Source organism: Mustela nivalis, assembly GCF_964662115.1.
Source record: "Mustela nivalis genome assembly, chromosome: 8".
In the NCBI taxonomy this organism is placed as follows: Eukaryota; Metazoa; Chordata; class Mammalia; order Carnivora; family Mustelidae; genus Mustela; species Mustela nivalis.
The window spans coordinates 126,504,442-126,529,662 of NC_139027.1; the positions used below are offsets into that span (position 1 = coordinate 126,504,442).

At 48.5% G+C, this 25,221-nt stretch overlaps 1 protein-coding gene and 1 long non-coding RNA gene across 7 annotated transcripts in view; one reads left to right on the plus strand and one right to left on the minus strand.

Moving 5' to 3' along the window:
* LPIN3 (lipin 3) overlaps positions 1–25,221 on the plus strand; it is a 43,534-nt gene that overhangs the window by 6,539 nt on the left and 11,774 nt on the right. The window contains exons 1-3 of one of the 5 annotated variants that reach the window (XM_082744626.1): positions 20,893–21,032; positions 24,175–24,313; positions 24,451–24,650. In XM_082744626.1, the coding sequence (XP_082600752.1) occupies positions 24,459–24,650 (192 nt within the window). In that variant the 5' untranslated portion in view covers positions 20,893–21,032; positions 24,175–24,313; positions 24,451–24,458. Of the gene's footprint in view, positions 1–20,892; positions 21,033–24,174; positions 24,651–25,221 lie in introns of those variants that run through there. The other 4 variants (XM_082744623.1, XM_082744625.1, XM_082744627.1 and 1 more) reach the window with 4 other exon arrangements.
* On the minus strand, positions 8,579–20,795 carry LOC309871523. Of its 2 annotated transcripts, none has more exons than XR_014315320.1 (3): positions 20,612–20,795; positions 13,000–13,083; positions 8,579–12,900 (listed from the first exon to the last, which is right to left on the minus strand). It is a non-coding gene; the product is annotated as an uncharacterized lncRNA (long non-coding RNA). The 2 variants fall into 2 exon arrangements; XR_014315321.1 differs by having other exon boundaries at positions 8,579–9,385; positions 10,275–13,083.

Genomic DNA, 25,221 nt, shown 5'->3' on the forward strand with positions numbered 1-25,221 from the left:
AAAGGTTCTGGGGGGCGCCTGGGTGGCTCAGTGGGTTAAGCCGCTGTCTTCGGCTCGGGTCATGATCTCAGGGTCCTGGGATCGAGTCCCACATCGGGCTCTCTGCTCGGCGGGGAGCCTGCTTCCTCCTCTCTCTCTGCCTGCCTCTCTGCCTACTTGTGATCTCTGTCAAATAAATAAATAAAATCTTTAAAAAAAAAAGAAAAAGAAAAAAGAAAGGTTCTGGGACATCCGGGTGGCTCAATCAGTTAAGCATCTGCCTCCAGCTCAGGTCATGATCCTGGGGTCCTGGGATCAAACCTTGCATCAGGCTCCTTGCTCAGTGGGGAGACTTCTTCTCCCTGTGCCCCTCTCCTCTGCTCATGCTCTCGCTCTCTCTTTCTCTCTCACACACACACACACAAATAAATAAAATCTTTAAATATAAATTTTAAAAAAGAAAGATCCTGAATCTAGTTTGCCAACTTGTCTCTTGGCTCTAAAGCCTCCCTTCTTTGGCTTGCCCTGTGATCCTGGAGCTGAATTCTGTAAACATTTCCCTTCTGCTAGTGGCACAATGTTTGTTGGCTCTGTCAGTGGAGAAGGTTGGAGAAATTTATAAAAAATAAATAAATAAAATAAAATAAAACAAAAAATCACAAGGGCTTCCTGGTTCAGAACCTTCCTGATTCTTGCTCCTGTGGTTGCCCATAGTCTAGGGAGACCCAGTGGTGCTCACCCTCTAGTGAGCTGTTCGGCCTGCTTCTGGTCTATAGCCTGTGGCCATCCATCAGACGTCTCCACCATCCACTGGGCTACATTCTGCTCTAACTGATGAGGGAGCAGGTGGCTGGCTGAGGACAAAGCAAGAGCTGGTGCCTTGCACCCCCCCCCTTCATCCGCTCCCCTCCATAGGTGTAGCATTCCTCAGGCACCCCTGACTGCCATAAAATGATAAATAGTTAACTTGCTGAGATCACAATCCTGCAAAACAGGAGTCTCCCTTGGTTTACAAATGTCCTTGAGATTACAACAAAGAAGTTACCTTATCAATAGCCCAATTTCCAAAGACACAGAACTCAGTTCCTCAAGCCCTAATGTCACCCTCCCCTCCATAAAAACCAAAGGAGGCGGAGGTAGAAGGAAAAGTAAATAAAGTTAAATTTCTTCTAAACCTAAATCTCATTAACAAGGATGCTTGATAGCAGGAATGTAACATTCCACCAGACTCCCAATTGTCTTTACTTGATAGCAACTAAGCCTTCAATATCCTGATAGTATTCTTTGCCCCAATAGCCCTTCTGAACACCCCTTTGTCCTCACCTACCCAACTCCTGTGTATATAACCAACCACTCCTAACAACCCGGGGCGGCAGCCGCATCTCTGCCTGCCCACGGGCCCTGTCCCCGTGCTCTAATAAATCACCTTTTGCACCAACGACGTCTTAAGAATTCTTTCTTTAGTCGTCGGCTCCGAACCTCCTCATCCCACCGAACCTGACTTAGGTTCTGGGACTTCATCATAACAAGGCCCCAATCTCACCTTGGGGTTGGGGGCACAGGCACTTGCTAGTTTGTCTTCTCCTTGGTCACTCTGCCTCAGCCCTAGAGATGGTAGGTACAGTCTATAGTTACTATGCCTACATTCTTGGGAGCTCTCTTTCAACCCTTTTAGTTACTGACCATCTTTCATTAGCTAAGAATTCTTCATATTAAAGGTCCCTTATTCAAATTACTGGTGTGGTTTCTGCACCCTGAGTGAGCCCTGTCGGATACACCAGTGGCCCCAACTGCCCATTAGACGAATTTCTGGTTTTTTGTGGGAACAGGTAGGGGAAGTACAATTGTGTGTATAATATAGAATAGTAGTTACAAAGTCATGACTTCATCCTCAAGAGAACACTGTAAGAGACATATAATGGTGTCCTGATGTCAGAGCCAGTCCTCTGCCTGTCCTTATAAATGGGGTTCTGCTGGACCTGCCCAGCCCAGTTCAGCCCAGGACCTGAGTCAGACATGACGGGCAGGATCCTGAGGCTTATCACAGGATCCTAGAGTCACATCTTGATTATAAATATATAGTTTCTGTTGGGTCAGAGAGGGGTTTGAATGTCCATAAAACACTCCCAGCTCAAGGCACTGTTTGTCCCCACCCACCTCCCTTCACCCCTCCTCCCAAAGCACATTGTGCCTTGCCTGGTATTAGGTTCTGAGTATGCAGCCCTGAAAACAATCCAGAGACCTTCATGTACCTTACGGTCTAGTAAGTAAGGCGGATATTGGTCAAATAATCAAAAACATAAATCTTACACAGTACGTGGTACCATGAGATCCACTAATAGGAGGCTTTGGCTCAAAGATGTTTAAGGAAAAGTTAGTATGGAACCTAAAGGGAAAAATAGGGGTTAAATTAGATGTATTAGTCTGCTCGGGCTGCCATAACAAAACACTATAGACCAGGTGGCTTAAACAAGGGAAATAAATTTTGTCACAGTTCTTGAGGCTGGAAATCCAACATCAAAGCCCCAGCCAATTTGGTTTTTGGTGAGAACAATCTTCCTGGCTTGCAGATGGCTGCTTTCTTGCTATGTCCTCATATGACCTTTCCTCAGCATTTGTGCGCAGGAAGAGAGGGAAAATGAGCTCTGTGGTGTCTCTTCCTCCAAGGACACTAATTCTAGTGGATCAGGACCCTACCCTTATGACCTCAATTAATCTTAATGACCCCCTTACTCCAAATACAACCACACTGGGGGGTTAGGGCTTCAACATATGAATTTTGGGGGCATACATATATTTAGTCCATTACAATAGGCAAACAGGGGCAAGAAGAATACTCCCTATAGAGGGAACAGCACATGCATAGGCCCTGTGGTCATCAAGGATACGTGGTGCTTTAAACAAAGAAGAAGGAAAATGTATAATGAGGCAGATAATTGGAGGAGATAAGGCTGGAGAGGTGGCCAGTGGCCAGATCATGTACAGCCTTGAAGTTCTTGGTAATAATTTAAGTCCTATCCTAAGAGCAATGAGGCTTTACTGAAGTGAACTGAGTAGGGACAATATGGTGAGTGGAGACCAAAAAGGAGGGATCAGAATAGGCCCAGAGAGAACCATAATGAAGCTGTCCAGGGTATCTAGGCTCAGCCAAGATCACACAAGTTGTCACTGGCTAGCCCAGAAGAGTCACTGGCCAGAAAGGTTGCCCAGGACCAGAGAAGAGAAACTGTTTCTGACCCAAGTGAACTATGACTTACAGGTTCTCTGCAGTCTTGGCTTCTCTCCGCTAGAGTCCACCTGGTAGACCCCATGCCTTATACCACATCAGCGAGGACAGACTAGCTCTCTGCCTGGCTCTGTATCCCTAGCCCACACTGGCCCAGCTTGCTTTCCTCCTTTTCCCATACTGGACCACAGAACTAAGAGTCAACATGTTGGCCCCTGACAAAGCAGACTGACCAGTAACTGCCCATCCCCTCTCTAGACTCTTCAGTGTGACATTCAAGCTCTGAGCCAACAAAACTTTACACTTTACTTTAATCTAGGATCCTGAAGAGCTTTAATTTAAAAGAAGTTGTGAACTGGAAGTGATCCATTCCCTTCACAGATGGTTTCAAGTAATCTGAGTGGACTTGATAAAGTCAAGCTCTGAATACAGAGCAAAAGGATCCTAAAATGTTAACCCTCCTAGGACTTAGGGGAGAAAAGTGTCTTTGGGGTGCCTGAGTGTCACCATCCATTAAGTGACCCACTCCTGGTTTTGGCTCAGGTCAAGGTCTCAGGGATTGAGATTGAACCCCATGTCAGGCTCCCCATTTAGTGCAGAGTCTGCTTCAGATTTTCTCTCTCCCTCTCCCTTCCTGTTCTTGCTCTCTTTCTCAATCAAATAAATACTTTTTTTTTTAAAGAGCACCTCTTTTGAGGAGGTTTTATACCATTCTAACCTTAAAAGAGTTTCTATAAACAATTTTTAAAAAGCACTTACAATGTCTAATCCACAAATGCAGCCAGACACATAAGAAGACAAGGCACCCCAAGAGGAAACAAGTAAAACAACAAAGAAGCAGACTTATGATGACCCCAAATAAAATAAATTATCAGAGACCAAAAAACAGCCAAACACATTACATTCATGGAGATAAAAGCCAAGCTTAGACAAATAAAAATCATGAGATACCACTTCACAATCATCAGGATGGTTATTATCCAAAAAAGAAAAGAAAAAGAAAAAAACAGATGTTGGCGTAGATGCGGAGAAATTGGAACACTTGTGTGTTATTTGTGGGGATGTAAAATAGTGCAGCTGCTGTGGAAAAACAGTATGATGGTTCCTCAAAAAATTAAACATAGAACTACCATATGTACCAAAAATTCTACTTCTAGGTTTATATCAAAAAGAACTGAAAGCAGGAACTCGGAACAGACATTTGTACACCCTTGTTCATAAGAGCAACAGTCACAATAGCCAAAAGGTAGAAGGAACCCAAATGTCCATTGACAGATGAATGGAAAAACAAAATGTGGTATATATACACACAATAGACTGTTATTCAGCCCTTGAGGCTTGGGTGGTTCAGTCAGTTAAGCAGCTGGCTCTTGATTTCAGCTCAGGTCACGATTTCAGGATCGTGAGATTGAGCCTCACATCCTGGCTCTCCACTCAGCAGAAAGTCTACTTCTCTCCTTCTCCCTCTCCCTCTGCTCCTCCCCGAGCTCACACATGCCTGCGCTCTCTCTCTCCTAAGAAAATAAATCTTTAAAAAATAATAAAGAATATAATTCAGGCTTAAAAAGGGAGAAAATTCTCAGGATGCCTGCATGGCTCAGTGGGTTAAACACCAACTCTTGTTTTTTGGCTCAGATAGTGATCTCAGGGTTGTGAAATAGGGCCCCAGGTTGGGCTCTGTGGTGGGCGTGGAGCCTGCTTAAGATTCTGTTTCCCTCTCCCTTTTCCCCTCTTCTTACCGCATGGGTGCTCTCTCTAAAAAAAAGAGGGGGGCATCCTGACGCATGCTACAATATACATGACCCTTGAGGATATAATACTGCATGAAATAAGCCAGTCACAAAAGAATACTGTATGACCCCATTTACATGAAACACCTAGAATAGTTAAATTTACAGAGACAGAAAGCAGAATGGTAATTGCCAGAGACTGGGAGGAGGAATGAATAGGAAATTATTGTTTAATTACATTTTTTAAAAGTTTTTAGTGTTGCAAGAAGGAAAAAAAAATTTCAGTGTTGCAAGATGAAAAGAGTTCTGGAAACTGGTTGCACAAAAATGTGAATGTACTTAAGACTAGGAAACTACACTTAAAAATAGTTATGATGTCAAATGTTGTGTTTCTTTTACCACAGTGTGGAAAAACCTAATGGGAAAGATAAAATAGAATAATAAAAAAATACTTGATCCAAAAGAAGAAAAAAAAAGGAGGAAAATGGGAACAAAAACAAGGTAGGACAAAAAGCAGGCCACAGGACTATCAATGTGAATGGTTTGTCACCCTATCTATAACTATGTTAAATGTAGGTGGACTAAATAGTCTAACAAAAAGGAAAAGATCAACAGGGCAAATTTAAACAAAACACAAGATTCAACTACAGGATATTTATGACACATTTTAATATGAGGACATGTAGGTTAAAAGATAAAATACTCTAGCTAAAATTTTAAATAAGAAGTAGTACCTATCTTATACAAGTTCTCTTAGAAAATAAAGCGAACAATTCCCAACTTATTTTATAAGGTCAGCATCACTGTATCACCAAAACCTGGCAAGAACATGATAAGAAGAAAAAATATAGTCTACTATCACTCATGGCCATCAGTACAACAATCCTAAACAAAATGTTAAAAAATCAAATACAGACCAGATTAAGAGGATAAGGCGCACCTGGGTGGCTCAGTGAGTTAAAGCCTCTGCCTTCGGCTCAGGTCATGATCCCAGAGTTCTGGAATCAAGCCCCGCATCGGGCTTTCTGCTCAGCAGGGAGCCTGCTTCCTCCTCTCTCTCTCTCTCTGCCTGCTTGTGATCTCTGTCTGTCAAATAAATAAATGAAATCTTAAAAAAAAAATTAAGAGGATAAGAAGTCATAACCAAGTAGAGATTATCTCAGGAATGCAAATTGGTTTAACAGTTAAAAATCAACCAGCCACATTAGCAGACTAAAAGGGAAAAATAATTTGATTATCTGAATAGATGGTAAACAAAAGCATTTGACAAAATTCAACATTTATTCACAACAAAAACTCTCAGCAACCTAAAGACAGAAGACAATCGGGGCGCCTGGGTGGCTCAAGTGCGTTAAGGCCTCTCTCTTTGGCTCAAGTCAAGACCCAGCCAGGGTCCTGGGATGGAGCCCCGGATCAAGCTTTCTGCTCAGCGGGGAGCCTGCTTCCCTTCCTCTCTCTCTGCCTGCCTCTAGGCCTACTTGTGATCTCTGTCTGTCAAACAAATAAATAAAATCTTAAAAAAAAAAAAAAAAAAGATAGAAGACAACTTTCCCAATCTGATATAAGAGATACAGGGGGGGGGGGGGGGGAATCTAGAACCAACAGCATTCTTAATGGTAAAATAGGGAGCATTTTCCTCTCTAAAATCAGGAACAGAGAAGAATATTAGTTACTACCACCTCTAATCAACACTTTACAAGCTGTCCTAGCCAGGGCAATAAGGCAAGAAAAAGAAAATAAAAAGTCATAAAGATAGGAAAGGAAAAAGTAAAACTGTCTTTCTTCAAATATGACACAATTGGGGGCGCCTGGGTGGCTCAGTGGGTTAAAGCCTCCGCCTTCGGCTCAGGTCATGATCCTAGGGTTCTGGGATCGAGCCCCACATCAAGCTCTCTGCTCAGTGGGGAGCCTGCTTCCTCCTCTCTCTCTGCCTGCCTCTCCACCTACTTGTGATCTCTGTCTGTCAAATAAATAAATAAAATATTTTAAAAAATTAAATTTAAAAAAATGACACAATTGTATAGGTAGAAAACCCTAAGAAATCTCAAATAAATTTTTAGAACCAATAAATTATTGCCTTTGTGTAGCTGCTATAACAAAATATCACAAACTGGATAGTTTATAAACAACAAAAATTTATTTTCTCCCATTTTGGAGGCTGGCAGGCTGAGATCAGGGTGACACCATGGTCAGGCAGGTTCTGATGAAGGCTCTTTTCCAGGTTTCAAAATCAATATACCAAACTCAACCTCACTTCCTTTTTTTTTAAGATTTTTATTTATTTATTTATTTATTTGACAGAGATCATAAGTAGGCAGAGAAGCAGGCAGGGTTGGGGGAGGGAAGCAGGCTCCCTGCTGAACAGAGAGCCCGATGCTGGGCTTGATCCCGGGACCCTGAGGTCATGACCTGAGCTGAAGGCAGAGCTTTAACCCACTGAGCCACCCAGGCGCTCTCAACCTCACTTCTATATTCCAGCAAATGTCAGAAAATTATGTTTTTTTTAAGAATAGTCAGAAGAGTTTTGAAATAGCAAAAGAAAAAAAAATACAAAGTTCCAAAAATGGATCTAACAAAAGACATGTACGACCTCTATGGAGAAAACCTTGAACATTTTAACAGACATTAAAGAACAAATGAATGGTGGAGAGAGTAAACATGTTAATAGATGAGAAGACTCAATACTGTAAGGCTGTCAATTGGTCTATAGATTCAAAGCAATCCCAGTTGATTTTCACATGGCACTTGATGAGATCATTCTAATAAAAATTTATATGTAACTGCAGAAGGCTGAGAACAGCCAACCTTACTCCTGATGAAGTATAAGGTGGAGAGGATTTATTCTATCTGCTCACAAAATTTGTAATAAAGCTCTCATAATTAAGACAGTGTGGTATTGGCATAAGAGTAGGCAAAAAACAATGGACAAAAGAAAGACCCCCCCCCCAAAAAAAAGACAGATTAATGTTAGATCACAGTGATGAAGTCCCAGAACCTTAAGTCAGGTTCGGTGTGGTGAGGAGGTTCGGAGCCGACGACTAAAGAAAGAATTCTTAAGACGTCATTGGTGCAAAATGGTGGTTTATTAAAGCACGGGGACAGAACCCGTGGGCAGGAAGAGCTGCTGCCCCGGGTTGTGAAGGTGGGCATGTTATATACCCCACGGTTGGGGGGGAGGTGGTAAAGGAATGGGGGATTTCGACAGAGTTCTCACATGCTAGGGAGGGTCTACAAGGTGCCGGGGGGGAGTCTTTGCCATTATGGCTTGATTCAAGATAATGGGGGATTCTTGGTGGGGCATTATGATCTGGCTATCATTTACATTCCTTTCTACCCCAGTCTCCTCCAGTTTATGGTGGGAGGGGGACATTAGGGCTTCAGGAACCAAGAGTTATTCGCCTCTGGAAATTTGTGCTATTGATAAGGTAACCTCCCTGTTCAGGTCTCTAGGACATCTTGTAGGGCAAGGGAGATTCCTGTTCTGCAGGACTGTGATCCCTGCAAGTTAACTATTTATCGTTTTATGGCAGTCAGGGGTGCCTGAGGAATGCTACACATATGGAGGGGAGCGGGTGAAGAGGGGGTGCAAGGCGCCAGCTTTTGCTTTGTCCTCAGCCAGCCTCCTGCTCCCTCATCAACAGAACAGTGTGGGGAAATGAACTTTTGAATAAATAGTGTTGAGTCAATGGACTATCCATATGGGGAAAATGGCATTGGAATCCCATCACACACCACACTCAAAAGCCAAATTTCTATTAGATTATGGACTAAAATACAAAAGGTAAACCAATAGTGCTTTAAAAGATAACATACAGTATCTTTATGACCTCAAGGGAGGGTAAGTTTTTTAAAACAAGACCAAAACAACACTAACCTCAAGTGAGAGACTGATATATTGGACTTCTTTACACTTAAGAACTTAGGGATGCCTGGGTGGCTCAGTTGGTTAAGCGACTGCCTTCAGCTCAGATCATGATCCTGGAGTCCTGGGGTCGAGAACTGCATCCGGCTCCCTGCTTGGCAGGGAGTCTGCTTCTCCTGCTGCCTCTCCTCTCGTGCTCTCTCTCTCTCACACACATAAATAAATAAAATCTTTACAGTTAAGAACTTTTGTTCATCAAGAGACACCATTAGCCACAGAGGAGAAAGATTAACAACACACATAACTGGCAAAGAGTTTATATCCAAAATATATAAAAAAAACTACTATAAAGAAATAATGAAAAATCAGAGCAGTGGAAAAACGGGCAAGAACAGAGGTCTTGGCTTCACATAAAGAAAATCCAAATGGGGGGTGCCTGGGTGGCTCAGTGGGTTAAAGCCTCTGCCTTCAGCTCAGGTCATAATCTCAGGGTCCTGGGATCGAACCCCGCATCGGGCTCTCTGCTCAGCAGGGAGCCTGCTTCCTCCTCTCTCTCTGCCTGCTTCTTTGCCTGCTTGTGATCTCTGTCTGTCAAATAAATAAATAAAATCTTAAAAAAAAATCCAAATGGCTAATAAATGCATGAAAGTTGCTGAGCCTCATTAGTAATCAGGGAAATGAAGCAGAGAGAACACCTACTACAAACCGAACAGATGGCTAAAATACAAAGTCTGATAGTACCAGTTCCCGATGAAAACTGTTGGTGAATGCACAAGGGGAGCTCTCATGCATTGCTGGGGGGAGTGTACCTTGGGCAACAGTTGGGCCTTATTTTTTTTAATGAAGCATAGGAATACCTATAACCCAGCAATTCTGCTCCAAAGTATATACCCAAGAGAGATACATGCCCAGGGAATCACATAGACGTGTACAAGAGTGTTCACAGCAGCATTATTTAAAATAGCCCCAAACTGGCAACAACCCATATGGCAATTGGTAGAAAGGATAAATTGTGGTATATTTACTCAAAGGAATGCTTTATACTGCACAAAAAACGAACCACACCAGCACACAACAACATGGGAGACTCATAAACAATGTGGAGTGGAAGAAGCCAGGGACAAAAGAACAACCACATTTAATGACTGCTTTTATATAAAACCCATAACCAGACAAATTAAACATGCCCCCTACCCCCAAAATCTTTGCCCCTCCTGTACTTATGAGATATGTGAAGAATGGTAATAAAAGATGGATTTGCGGGTGCCTGGGTGGCTCAGTTGGTTGGGCATCTGCCTTCAGCTCAGGTTATGATCCCAGGGTCCTGAGATCAAATCCCAAATTCGGCTCACTGGTCAGCAGGGAGTCTGCTCCTCCCTCTCCTTCTGCCCATCCCTCCACTTGTGCGCTCTCTCTCTCTCTCTCTCGCTCACTCTCTCTCAAATAAATAAAATCTTAAAAAAAATAAAAGATGCACTTGCAGGGTACCTGGCTGGCTCAGTCAGTGGTGCATGCAACTCTTGATCTCAGGGTCATGAGTTCGAGCCCCATGATAGGCATAAAGATTACTTAAAAAAAAAAAAAAAAAAGATGGATTTGCAAACAAGCTGGGGAATCACTGTTTTGTCCCCAGCCACAACCACTCCTCTGCTGGAATATCTCCAGTCTGGAGGTATGATGATTGTCCTAGATGTGAGCTGAAGGAAGTTAGTGGGGGGAAGGAAGTCTGATGTGGGAATGGAGAACAAGAGTCAGGCACGCCTTACGTTGGGGTTCATTATGAGGACCTCAGTGACATTTTAATAAAGTTACTCAAAGTTAGAGGACCATAATGATGAATTTCTAGTGTACTCAACCTTCACAGGAGACCTGGAAACCATAAAGTAGGGCAAGAGTCCTACTGAAATGCCAGATGCACTAGCGGAACAGGGCCAGGCTATTTTCGCAAGATCCCCAACAATGAACATAATTTTGTTTTATGTGTGTTCTTCCAGATTTTTTTCAGGATATCTAATTATTTTTCATTAATGTAACTATGGGATTTAAAAAAATTTTATTTATGTATTTATTTGACAGAGAGATCACAAGTAGGCAGAGATGCAGGCAGAGAGAGTGGGGGAGGCAGGCTCCCTGCTGAGCAGAGAGCCTGATGTGAAGTTCGATCCCAGAACCCTGGGATCATGACCTGAGCCAAAGGCAGAGACTTGAACCCACTGAGCCACCCAGGCACCCCATAACTATGGGATTATATTACACACCATTGAACTTTTTAAAAATTTAACCACAGGGGCGCCTGGGTGGCTCAGTTGGTTAAACAACTGCCTTCGGCTCAGGTCATGATCCTGGAGTCCTGGGATCGAGTCCCGCATTGGGCTCCTACTTCCACGGGGAGTCTGCTTCTACTTCTGACCTACTCCTCTCTCATGCTCTTTCTCACTGTCTCTCTGGCAAAAAAAACACAAAAAAACAAAAAAACAAAAAAACACCTTAACCACAGGGGCACCTGGGTGGTTTAGTGGGTTAAAGCCTCTACCTTGGGCTCAGGTCATGATCCCAGGGTCCTGGGATCAAGCCCCAAATCGGGCTCTCTGCTCATCAGGGAGCCTGCTTCCTCCTCTCTCTCTGCCTGCCTCTCTGCCTACTTGTGATCTCTGTCTGTCAAATAAATAAATAAAATCTTTTTAAAAAAAAATAAATAAATAGATAAGAAAAACTTAACCACAGGTGTTAGACCTCTGTCCATTTGAATCCATACTGGTGTACTTGTACTTGGAGGTGATCGATATATTCATTATCTTGATCATGGTGGTGGTTTCATGGGTAATTACACATGTTGAAACTCAAATAGTACACCTTAAATAAGTGCGGTTTACTGTACATCGGTTCCATCTCAATAAAATGAGAAGCGTTGTGCTTTCAAGCTCTTGGACTGTTTTTCGCACTCTCTGCAAGTCCACGCTCCAAGAGGCATTACTTCTCAGAGCTGTGTGGAATTCTGAAGTAGGCCTCCACCGTGGTTTACTAGCTCCTTCCTTGAGCACATCACTTGCCTCCCGTTCACCTATGCCATGAATAATGCTATTCTAAATAACCTCCTCGATTTATGTGCATCTGAGCAAACTTTCCAACTATATTACAAAGAGTGAAATGGCTAACCTCTGTGTCCTATGCATACGTAATGTTACTGAGAATTACCTGCTTATTTTATGGAAGGACTAAGCCATTTTCTGTTCCTGCCAGCCGGGCACTGAGAGTCCCCAGTCTTCCTTTGTGTTTCTGTCTCTTCACGCGACACGAACATCCGTGCCTCGTCCCCCCCCCCCCACTCCCTCACTTGGTACTGACTTCATGGTCGTGGACAAATAATTCTTCAGGCTGTGGCACACGGAGTGGCCATTCTTCCTCATGCTTAGCAGATGGGATTTCTCTCCATCTTTACTCGGTTCTTAACCACGTTTTTTGGAAGGAAGGGTGCGGGTTCGAAAGGGGAGCTCCACAGCCCGTCTTTCTGGGCACCCCCTGCCTGCCTCGAGAGGTCCCGTCTCCATGAAGGAACTGGGCCTTGGTGCTGGGGCCAGTGTTTTAAGCCGCGAGGAATGTGGTGACTCAGCTGGTCGCTCAGGGACACCTCCGTGAACAAGGCCGAGGGAAGGAAGTCATTACACAGACAGCTGGGCTGTAAAAAAACAAAAATACTCCACACACCAAACTCTACAAAGTAGTGTGGCTATGTGTCCCGTGACTCAACGGGACTGCTTTGGCCACGTGGCACTCGGCTCAGGGTACGTGGCACGCAGCCCTCACCCGCGCCGGCTGGCTGCTCCTCCGAGCTGCTTGGAGGGAGGGCTGGGTGGGGGCCCCAAGGAGACGGGTGACGGTCCTCTCTCCTCCCTCTCCACTCTGCCCCGTTGCTTCCCTCATCATCTCCTTCCTCCCTAATCCTCTTGCCCTTAAACAAAACACAAACAGGAATTTAGTGTCTCACGCCTGCTGGAGACGTGGCAGGAACATAGCGAGGTCAACACATTGGCGCCCCGGGAAGGCCCTCCGGAGTCCTGCAGACGCTGGTGACAAGTCATATCACCGAGGCAGGGGCTGGAGTCCTGGGCAGAGAGGCCAGAAGGAGATGGGTCAGCGGCAGGGGATGGAGAATTTGAGTTAGAAGCAAGACCATCAAAGATGTGGGACCCCCACCCACTGACCTTTACTGGAGACCTCCTCTGTGCCAGACACCGTTCTTGGGATATATCCGCAAAGACAGGTCTTGTCCTCATGGGGCCTACGTTCTTGTGGAGAGGAAGACAAACAGCAAATATCATAAATCAGTAAAGTATGTAGCATATAAAAAGGTCACTCATGGTCCTGGAAATGATTAGAACAACAGAGGTGGATAGGAGTGGTCAGGGTAGAAAAGTGGCATCTTGAGAGGGGTGAAGGAGCGAGCCATGAGGGTGTCTGGGGAAAAGGCACTGTGGGAACTGCCAGGGCAAAGCGGGGAGTGTGCCTGGTGTGCTTGTGGACCCATGAGGTGGTAGATGGGTCGCTGAGGAGTGGGGGAGGGGGCGGAGTGGAAGAGGAGGCGGGCAGTTGGAGGTGTGAGACTGGGAGCTGCAGGAGGCTTCTGAGCAGAGATCCAAGCAGATCGGATTTGGAGTTTAACAGCGTCCTGCAGTCAGATGGCTCTGACCCCTGGGAGTATGGCACATGGGGCGTACCAAGAAAAACCTGCAAATCTTGCCAGAGACGTAGAATTTATGAAATCTATGAGCATGATGTTGGCAAAGAGCTAGAATCACATGGAGCGCTGGCCAGTGAGGGCCTGTTTGTGTCAGGTCAGAAAAGGACAGTGACAGGGTGGGAGTTTCCAAAGAATGATTTAAGTCAGAGTTAAGTCTTTGGGAAAATCAAAGGAGCCGCCAAGTATTTTTGGATGGTCACGCTTTTTAGAACACACAAAATACATGAAGGATGTCATGCCATGCGATCTACCCCCTGCTTCTAAAGCATTTCTTCTGTAGTTACACTAAAAATTAGGATATGGTGGCATATGTAAACCAAAATTTGTAGGTATAAGATAACAAGATTTGTATAGTATACCTTCAAGTGTCTGGTAATAACTGGTTTCCTTTTCTTCGTATGTAACAACGGTTCCCACTTAGCCAGGTTGTCGTAAAGATTAAATAAGAGCATTGACTCACTAACACATGCAGCTAATACTTGTAGATTTTCTTCTGTGTGTCGGGCACCAGGAGAGAGTCTGGCGGCAAGGTGATGCGCACAATTGCCCTCACAAACACACAACATTCATCAAATGGTATATATACATAAATGACCACAGGGGTACCCGGGTCGCTCCGTTGTTAAGCGTCTGCCTTCCGCTCAGGTCATGATCCCAGTGTCCTGGGATCGAACCCCGCATCGGGCTCCCTGCTCAGTGGGAAGCCTGCTTCTCCCTCTCTTATTCCCCCTGCTTGTGTTCCCTCTTTAGCTGTGTCTCTTCCTGTCAAATAAATAAATTCTTAGAAAAAATATAAATAAATAAATACATAACCACAAAAAAGAGGAGGATGAAAAAGCACATTAAAATAAGATGGGCGCCTGGGTGGCTCAGTGGGTTAGGCCGCTGCCTTCGGCTCAGGTCATGATCTCAGGGTCCTGGGATCGAGTCCCGCATCGGGCTCTCTGCTCAGCAGGGAGCCTGCTTCCTCCTCTCTCTCTGCCTGCTTGTGATCTCTCTCTGTCAAATAAATAAATAAAATCTTTAAAAAAAAAAAAAAAGAAAGAAAGAAAGAGGGGCACCTGGGTGGCTCAGTGGGTTAAGCCTCTGCCTTTGGCTCAGGTCATGATCTCAGGATCCTGGGATCGAGTCCCGCTTCCCCCCTCTCCCTCTGCTGCTCCCCCCACTTGTGCTCTCTCTCCTTCTCTCACTCTCTGTCAAATAAATAAATTCTTAAAAAAAAAAAAAAAGAAAGAAGGAAAGAAAAGGCATATGATGCTACGAGAGCTTACATCAAGGAGTTAACCTAGCCAGAAAGTGTATTAGTTAGTTACTGCTCTGTATCAAGTCACTACTGACTTAGAGACTTGGAACAACATACATTTATTATCTCAGTTTCTGAGTCAGTAGTCTGAACATGGCTTAGCTGGGTCTTCTACTCTGGGACTCCTCTAAGGCTACAATCAAGGTGACGGTGGGACTATATTCCCACTCAGGGGGCTCCAGCTCCCTTGGGTTGAGGGAGGTCATTTCCTGGTGGCTGCAGGACTGAGAACCCGGACTTCTTGCTGGCCATCTGCAGGAGGCTGCCATAGGTCCTAGAACTGCCCATAGCTGCCTGCCATGTGGGCTTCCTCAACACGGTGGTTTACTTCACCAGGTTACTGAGGAGAGTCTCCAGAGCGCCTCTGCTAGCAAGACTCTTACATAACACAGTCACGGGAGTGACATCCTAACACCTTTGCCATAGTCTATTGGTTAAAAGCAAGTCACAATTCCCACTCACACTCAGGAGGAAGGAATTCCACAAAGGCATGAACGTGAGGAGGTGGGGGCACGGGGGGTCACCTTAGGGTCTGTCTGCCACTGAAGGTTTCCCCAAGGAAGTAACAGTGGAGCTGGGAACTAAAAAATGAGTTGGCAGGACGCCTGGGTGTCTCAGTTGGTTAAGCATCTGCTTTTGGCTCAGGTCATTATCCCAGGGTCCTGGGATTGAGTTCTGTATCGAGCTCTCTCTCAGCAGAGAGCCTGCTTCTCCCTCTGCCTGCCACTCCCCCTGCTAGTGCTTTTTCTCTCTTTCTCTCTGACAAGTAAATAAATAAAATCTTTTAAAAATAAATAAAAATAAAAAATGAAAACGGAGTCGCATTAACTACACAGATAGAGGGCAGAGGGGGAACTGTCTAGGTATAGAGAACAATAGGGCCCGCACAGTACAATAACATTCACAAAGGATCTAATCCAATGACTAGCAGTGTTGTGCCTCTCATGCCTAACAACCATCCATGGCTCCTCAGCGCCCATGGTTTTGCCCGATATTCAAGGCTAGATGGGTCATCTCCTCCCATCACTTTCTCTCTCCAGCATCTGTGCCTTTACTCACCACCCCACCCACTTAGAGGGCCCTTGCCCTAAGATACACACTCCATCTATATAGAACTCAGAGCCCAGCAGGCATTGATCTTCCCTAAACAATATTTTTGAACACCTATTTAAGTGGAGGGCACCATGCTGGGCCCTCGTGGAATTGCAAAGCATGGTGAAACATGGTCCTGGATGCCAGATACTGGGTGGGGGCAGAAGGTATACCCAAATAAAAAGAGGAAGAACAGGAGGTTCTCCCGCTGAAGGTCAAGCCCATGGGGCAGCTGGTAAGTCCTGCGAGCTTTTAGACCTCAGAAAACTCCACTTCACACAGTGGTGAATGATCTTACAGTATTCTTCCCTAGGCTCGAAACTGCAAACGGATTCTAAGGGTCAGCCAAACTGGCGTTTTCCCGGGAAGGACAGTTGGAATCGGGAACTGCCCAGTCCCCGTCCACACTGCCAGGCAACCTGGCCAAGCCGGGTCAGTCCTTGGCTGGCAACAAAGGCTTCATTGGCAAGAAGAGGGGATAGCTACGCAAGTGTCCTGCGCTCCAGCCCAGGAATCCCTGGCCACATCTAGGGCCTATCCTTGAAAAGCTGGGAGAAGAGGCCCCAGGAGGCCCACGGCATTTGCCACATCAGCAGGGAAAAGGGAACACGGGAGGCAAAAGCAACCGAGGCCAGTAGCCCAGCGCCCGGCTTCCTCTAGCCAGCGGTGGAGGGTGGAGCCGGAGGCAGGGGGTGGGGCCGGAAGCAGGCGGGGCTGGAGGGTGGGTGGGGCCAGCAGAGGGTGGGGCAGTGACGGGCCCTGCTTCCCCAGTCCCGCCTCTCAGTCCCGGAAGGAGCGGGCTTCGAGATCGGCGATGGGGGTCTTGGCACTGAGCACCTGCCCTCTCCTGCGAGTGGGGGTTGAGTGTCTGCAGATGCCTTGCAGGGCCGAAGCAGTCTGAGTCTAGAGGTGGGGGAAGGCCTGGCAGCCCTGCATTTCTACACTCCGCCCTCATCTTCCCTAGTGCCTGCTGCACCAGGAAGCCAGAGGGCTTTTCTCAAAACCCATTAAAGCTGTTTCCTTTGCTCTGAGGGCAAAGAACCCTCCTCCCACAATCTGATACCTCCTCCGCACCCCCCCCCCCACCCCTGCCTCATCTTCAAGACTGAACCACCCTCCAGTAGCTCTGCGGGCCTTTGTACAAAGTAGTTCCTACACCTGGAACATCATATCCACCCATCTTCATCTAACTAATTACAACTTATTTTTCAAGCTTGGGCATCTACTTGGGAAAGCCGTCCTTGACCCTCCCATCCTGCTATGGGCTCCTGTAAGCCTAGTTATGTTGGGTAGCAATTGCCAGACTACCTGTCTGTCCTTTCTCTTCTCCCCATCCATCACAAGACTGTGGGGTCCCTGCAGTATCTCTAGTGACTGGCCCAGGTAAGGTGCTCAGTGAGATCATGAACACCCTGCCTGGCAGTCTTCTGCCATCCTCTTAGACCTCTGCCTGGTGCAGAGGTCTGGATGCCAAATACTGGGTGGGTAACTGCTGCAGTCACTTCACTTCTCAGAACAGCAGGTCTCGGGGTGCCTGGGTGGCTCAGTGGGTTAAAGCCTCTGCCTCTGGCTCAGGTCATGATCCCAGGGTCCATGGATCGAGCCCCACATCAGGTTCTCTGCTCAGCAGGGAGCCTGCTTCCTCCTCTCTCTGCCTGCCTCTCTGCCTACTTGTGATCTCTGTCAAATAAATTAAAAAAAAAAAAAAAGAAAAAGAACAGCAGATCTCAAACTAGAGTGCATTTGAAACACTGGCGGGGGTGGGGTGGGGTGGGGGTGTCTTATTAAAATACAGATGGGTGGGCCCCCACCCTCAGAGTTTCTGATTCATAGGTGTGGAACAGGGCCTGAGAGTTTGCATTTCTAAAAAGGTCCCAGGTTGTTGCTGCTGCTGCTGCTGACACAGGAACTCATTTTAAGGATCACTGGGTTGGGTCATGTTTCTTCATCAATAAAATAGGGTCACTTCTGTTCCCTGCCGGGTGTGAGGTTTTGTGAGAATCAAATGAGATTATGCAGATGAGGAACTAAGCATGGTGCCTGCACCCAGTAGGGGCTCAATAAGTGTTTGCAATTGCATCTGGGAGTGGGCGGGCCACATGCCAGCAGAGAAAACATGAGCAGTAGATGTGGGTCAGGGCCCAAGCACGTCAGCTGGGCTGGAGGAAGAGCAAGGCCCAGCACAGCAGCCAGGGAGTTCAGGTTGTGCTATGGAGGTGGATGGGAGCCATGCACAGTTCTGGAGCAGGGCAGTGACAGGTGGAAGCTAAATGTGGCAACATTGAGCAGGAGGCACAGCAGCAAATTCCCTGTGCTGGGTTTTCCTTGGCTGGTTGGCCAGGCATAGAGCAACCAGATTTAGCAAATAAAAATGAAGGATATCCAGTTAAATTTGAAGTTCAGATAAAGAATGAAATTGTTTTAGTATAAATATGTCCCAAATTGCACGAGACATAGTTACAGTAAAACAAACAAGCAAACAACAACAACAAAAAAACCCACTTTTGTTATTTATCTGAACTTCAGATTTAACCGGGTATCCTTTATTTTTATTTGCTAAATCTGATAGTCCTAGCCAGACATCAACTGCCTGCCCCAATCCCATGCCTCCATACTGGAGGGAGTGAGCCACAGGTCCCTCTGCCTCTCTTCTCCCCTTTCAATGAGGCCACGAGGAGTGACTGAGGAGCTGCTCCCGCGCCCGGTCTTGCTGCCAAGACAAGTGGTCACAGCTGCGGGTCTGGGTGAGCAGGTCCTCCCACTTCATGTCAGGTTCGCCCAGCAAAGAAATGGTGAGGCACCGTAAATAATCACTGGGCTGTAATTTAATGAAGCACATAAAGTTACCAAGGCCCATAGAGAAGGAGGTATCACCTGTGTGTGGGGGTTATTCAAGAAACAAACAGTTGCCAATGGTACAGGCCCACCTGCTGAGAATACCCACAGAGGAGAAAATAGCCTCCTCCATCCTTAACCCCAGAAATGATCAACACAAGTACTCAGGCTGCTCCTGTGCTTGCAGGATGCCTTGGAAATGGTTACATAAATGACAAACTAGAATGAGGGGGGGATACGCCTGCCTCCTTCAGCTCAGTTGGGCATTGAGATAAGTCATACTATCAGAGGCTGCCTCGGTCTCCCCCACCCCCATAATCACCAAATCCCAGATGATTCACAGTTCCGGAAACAAGCTTGTCAGAAATCCAATTTCTGCAACAACCTTTATACCAACTTTTTTTCCTCTAACGAGTAACAATGAAAATAATATGTGCTCCTTTCCTTAAAAAAAATTCTTTTAATGTGATAAACATTACTGAATGCCTCATCTGTGCCCTGTGCTGTGTTCAGCTTTTTATTTAGCTCAGTAGTTCTCAGCCTTGGCCGCACGTTGCAGTCACCCCCAGATTTCCCAGGTGATCCCGGTGCACGGCGATCTCAACACACACACAAGGTTGAGAACCCCTGGTGTAGTTCAACCTGCTTAATCGTCTCAATACGGTGGTAAGGCAGGTGTTCTCTCCGTTTTGCAGATGAGAAAATGGAGTTTCGAAGAGTGACTGCGGCCTGTGTAGCCATAATCTTGGATTTCTCCTTTCTTCCCAGGCCCGCCTGAGGGATTCCTGTATCCACGGTTAAATATCATGGGTATATATCATACGTCCATTGGTCTGTTCCCAGCGTTGCTGCCCTGGGGCCACCTCGACATAGCTCTGCTCCCAACAGGGCTCTTCGGAGACACCAGCCAGACTCCGCCTGGGTTTAGGACTGCTACCACATGACTTTTGCTAGAGTGGGGACCCCTGAGTGTGTGACCTGTGGGTCCAAAGAGCAATGCGACCACCTCCCACTCCTGACCACCCAGGACCCTCTAAGCCGGGGTCTTTACAATTGCGCACCGACCCCCCCCCCCCCCAGCTTTTCCTCGGTGCCCTTCCCCTTCACAGCAAACTCCCTCACCTCCTGATTCTTCTCTGTGCATCTTTGCCCCGCCCATCTGTCCTGCCATCTGACCCACGTTTCTCAGTACGTCCATACAGGTTGGCAGAGGGGTCTGCTGATCCACGTCAGGCCGCGAGCTACAGATCCGAAGGGCAAGGTCGTGCCCTAGCCCGACGCCTCGGCCGCGGCTCGCAGGCCCACGGATTCTTCAGAAGTCGGCGCACCTGGGTTCACCTGTCCCCTCCCTTGGCGCCTGCCGGCGGAGAGGACGGTCAGCTGGGCCAGAAAGCTGGTCACCGCCTGCCCTCTGCTGGCCAGTTGCAGTACTGAGCCCGCTGCCGCTCCGCGCGTCGGTGGGACAGATGGAATGAAGGAGCGGGCATTTATTGAGCTCCTGCTGTATGTCAAGCACTGAACTGGGAGTTGAGGTGTAAGGATGAACGCGACCTGCTTTCACAAAGTTCAACTTCAAATGAGGAGGCAGACAATAATCCAATAGTCACTGAAGCAAATATGAAATTACAACTGTGGGCTATGTGAGCGTATAACGCGAGGCTCCTGCCCAGTCTAGGGGGTGTAATGCCGTGGGGGGGGGGGGTGGTCAGGGACGGACAAGAAAAGCTGCCCCTGAGGAGAGGATGTGTGAGTGCCAGGTGCCGCACAGTCATTTCATGTAATCTTGAAAATCCTACAAAGTGGCTAATCCAAAGAAGAAAACAGGCTCGAGTTGGGGAAAACTTACCCTAGGTCACACAGCGAGGTGGAAGCAAAGCTAGGAAGGCTTAAATCCGCCCGATTCAAAAATCCATGTAGCAGGGCACCCGGACATCCCATCTAGCTGCTTTAGGGCGCGGGGCGGGGCCGGGGTGGAGCCTGAGCGGGGCGGGGCCTGAACTCCGGCTCCGCCCAGCCTCTATAGGCGAAAGGGCGCCCTTGGGCGGAGGCCTGGGCGGAGGCGGGGTCTTTTCGAGGGGTGGAGCCTGGGCGGATTGGGGCCTGCAGACACCCGCCTTGGCTCGTGGAAGGGGCGGAGCCGGGATCTCACCCGGTCTTAGAGGAGACGGAAGCTCCGACTGAGTACGGGGCGGACGATACTTACTGCTGACCCCGTGCTACTTGGGCGGCGGCTCCGGATCCCGGAGGTCCAGTGGGCAGCTCCCCAGGTAGGGCCTAACCCGGGCCTGAGAAGAGGTACCCCTTCCCTAGCCCTGCCCTGCCCCGCCCATCTGTCCTGCCATCTGACCCACGTTTTTTCCTGTCCGCGGGCCTGCGACCATCTCTAGACATCAGAAGGTAGCCAAGGGTAGAGGGGCCAGTCTCACTTCGACCCCCTCCCTGGCCCAGCTGCTGCGGGACCCCGGGCGTTCAGAATATGGGACCAGGAGATAAGAAGCCAAAACCTCTCAGGGAAGGTTGGCCCAGCTTCACCCCAGGCTGTGTGACCTTTGGGAGGTCACCCACCCTCTCTGGTACTCAGTGTCCTGTGTAGCAAAACTCACCCTGCGGAGATGGGGTGAGTCTCAGTAGGGGGGACAGCTGCTGGGGAGCTCGGAGTGACGCTTTCTCTTTTCCAGGGCTATAGGAATGCTTATCCTCCTGCTTCTTCTGGTCCTAGGAGAAGCGCTGTACCTTTACGCTTCCCCAGATCTGGGAACCCAGAAAGGCTGAGAGCCCAGACCCTGTGGTGGAGCTGTGTGCTGGCCTGGGAGGCCTGTGTGTGTTTCCAAAGTGGTCTCTGAGGCTTGGGCACCCTATGAGGCCTGCCTGGAGTCTGCCTGCTCACTTTGCAGACAGCAGGCCACCATCGTGCAGAGGGCCTCGAATGATATGGAAAGACGTCTCTCAATAGTGGGCAGGGGCAATGCAATGCTGCGTGAATTATCTCATTAATTACTCACACATGCCCTATCCCCATTTCAATTGAAGCTCAGAGAGACGAAGTGTTTTGAGTTTAGACATGTTAGTTTGGGGTGAAGGGTGTTAGGAGGGAGCCAAGCAGAGGTTTTGGAGAAGACCAAGGAGGCAGAGCCGGGTCCTGGGGGAGAGCAGATGCCTTCAAAGATGGGTACAGATAGAGAGGGGGGCCCAGGGCTTAGCTAGCTGGAATCCCCCCCCAAATGCTGAGCAGGCAGATGTGGAGGACATCCACTCATAGTCTGTGGGGAACGGGGAGGAATGAATTCTAGGTTGAGGAGGGTTTGAAAAATTGGGGCCTTGTTTCTTAAAGGGGAAACTGAGGCTAGCGTGTGACTTGACCCATGGCTGGATCAGAGTAGGACCCAGTGCCCCCAGAGAGGGTGCCATCTCTGCCACTCGGTGACTCTCTACCAAGAGCAGTTTTATTCCCTGGGGGACATCTGACAATGTTTGGAGACAATTTGGTTGTCACAACTAGCAGGGAGGAGTGTAGTAGTCATATCAGTGGGTAGACACCAGGAATGCTGCTGAGCATCCTACAATGCCCCCAAAGCAAAGGATTGTCCAGCCTCAAATGGCAACAGTTCTGAAGTTGAGAAATTCTGGACAAGGTCAGGCTGAACCTGTTACTGCCCAACCCAGATCTTTTGTCCTCAGAAGGGTAAAGAGCTCATGTCTGAGCCTCCACCTGGGCAGACCTTTGCCCCCACTCGTGGTCTGCCCCTCCCATGCTTGCTCCTCTATTCCTGGAAGCTTCTGGAGTCTTCTCTGCTTCTTCTGGGTACAGTGATCTAAAGACCTGCACATCACGTGTCTGGCCTGGTCTGTCTTCTGAGACCTTTATTCACAGATTTTGGTGTGGTAGGAAAGAACCAAAGTGGAAGTTTTCACCTAACATGCAGAAGGTGCTTTGCAGATAAACTATATATTAGCTTTGAATGCCATTTTCAGGGTCCAGAAAGCTTCGTTTTATCCCAAGTTTTCATTTGAGCAATTCTAGTTATACCTTGTGTTTGCGAAATTCTAGGTTTCTAACGAGCTCCCAGGTGATGCGGACGCTGCTGGGCCACAGCCCACGTCTTGAGTGGCAAGGCGTTGTAGGGTTGTGCTGAGGTGGGCTGGGGCGGGGCCCTCCCTGAAGACAACTGTGGTGTGGTTTGGGAACTGTGGGGTGGCAGGAACCATGATACGGGGGCAGGAAACCAGGATACGAGTCATCACTGTCCCTGCCTCTCCCCATCTATGGCTTATAAGTCACTTAACTTCTTTGGGGAGTGGTCTTGGAGGGGTTCTGAGGCAAGGTCTGCGAAGTGGGAGTGCCATGAGGAGGTGGAATGGCCTGGATCCCGGCAGCCAGAGGGACAGAAGGCCTTTGGCCAGGCAGGCAGGGAAGGGGCCATGAGCTGCTGCTGGTGGCGTGGGCACCGTGCCAGCGTGGAAGCAGTTCTCATTATGGCCCTGGCTCTTCTCCACTGCTGCCAGGGCCTTCTGCTTCTGGCTTACCCAGCTTTGCCTGCTGTGGGAGAGCTAGAGAGACCGGTCTGACTGGGGGAAGGAGGAGCAGCTTCAATGCGGTAGGGGCCAGCCCAAGGCCCGAATGTGGGTCTCAGGGCCTGGCCAGCTGAGCCAGGGTCTCAGAAGTGGAGGTCAGGCCCGAGAACTGTGGCCTAAAGACACCGGGGTCAGGCTATAGACCTTGGATAGGATTCCTGCCTATTCCAGGGAACTGGGGAGGAGTTTGGTATTTGGGGCCATAAACGGGGAGGTCACTCTACCCCCAGCCATAGGAGATGCCCTCCCTCAAGTATCTGACCCCAGGACTAGAGCTGGGCAGAGCCTTAGGTACCTGGGGCACCCTACCCCCAGTTCTCCCCAAATCAGCCACAATGGCGCAACAAGTCCCCTTCCAACTCCTAAGACCAGGAAGCAGCAAGACAGATGAACCCACTTCCCAACTGGAAGAACTGAGACTCCTCCCTACTTCCTGCGACGAGATCCGGCTTTAGGGCTGTCCCCCATTACCCAGCGGGGCCCTGGGTCTAACAGATCATGAGACTGCCACCCATCGCATCCGGGAGGGGTGCTGGCCTGCCCCCGTCCCTGCAGTTGGGCCAACTCAGTGGTTCACACTGAGGGGTCTGCAGCCACACAGGCCTGGGTCGGAGTCCTGGCTCCCGTCCTTACTAGTTGTGGTCCTGGGCCCGTCACTCGGAGCCTCAGCTGGCTTGTCTGTAAACAGCAATAATGACACCCGCCCAGCCCAGCCTCGCAGCTTGTTGTGAAGATGGAACGAGCCCTGCCGCTGAAACCATGGTCATTATCATTACTCATGGCATTTAGAGACGCAGGGCACCCCAGATCACCTTACCTGGTGCTCTCATTTGACAGATGTGGAGATCGGTGCTTGGAGAAGGAAGACAGCTGCCCAAGGGCCCCACAGCAGGTCGGTGGGTGAGCCAGGGCTAGAACCCACACCTGCAGGCACAGCTGCCACCTGTCTGTGAAGGTGCTCCGAGGGCAACACACTGTAAGCCTGGGGAGACCTTTGCCCTCCACTCCTGGTCTGCCCCTTCCATGCTTGGGGTCCTGGGGATCGGGCCGCAGAACCTCCCCACTGAGGGAGGTGACCCCAGCCTTGGTACCAGCACCTCCTTCATTTGCCAGCACCAGCCATGAACTACGTGGGGCAGCTGGCAGGGACAGTGTTGGGGACGATGAAGGACATATACCGAGGCCTGAACCCGGCCACGCTGAGCGGTGGCATTGACGTCCTGGTGGTGGAGCAGGCGGACGGCTCCTTCCGATGCTCGCCCTTCCACGTGCGCTTTGGCAAGCTGGGCGTCCTGCGGTCTCGGGAGAAGGTGGTAAGTGCTGGCCAGCTGGGGACCACAGCAGGGTGGGCTCTGAAAGCCAGGGCAGTCCCAGGAGAGACCTAGACCTCCCTCAGGTAGGGATCTGCGCTCTGGACAAGCATCTGTTCCTTTGCATTTTCTCCAACAGTTTTGGGTTAGTTTGGGGGTTTGGGTCCAGGAGGGTTCCCATTTTCCTGTGGGGGCAGCACAGTGGGGCAGTCCTGGTGCCAGGGCCATCTGGCCTGGCTCCAGCTTCCTAAGACCTCCCCTGTGCATTCTGGGTAAGTCTCGTCACCTAGGGAAATGGGCGCACACTCTCATCTACCTGGTGCTGGAGGGGAGATGCGGGAGAATGAGGTAGGGGTTGATATCAATGTCCCACGGCCAGGTACGTGGGAGGCACCCGACAGGTTAGCTTCCCTCCCTTCGGAAAACTGCGTTGTCTTCTCTGGGTCCAGGCAAACATGATGGCTGTTTGTTAGCACTGAGGTTTGGAGTGTGACAAGAGGTTTGGTGGGTCCAGATCCCCTTCACATTGGGGCTCCTGGGAACATGCCAGAATCCTAACAGGAAAGCGTCAGCT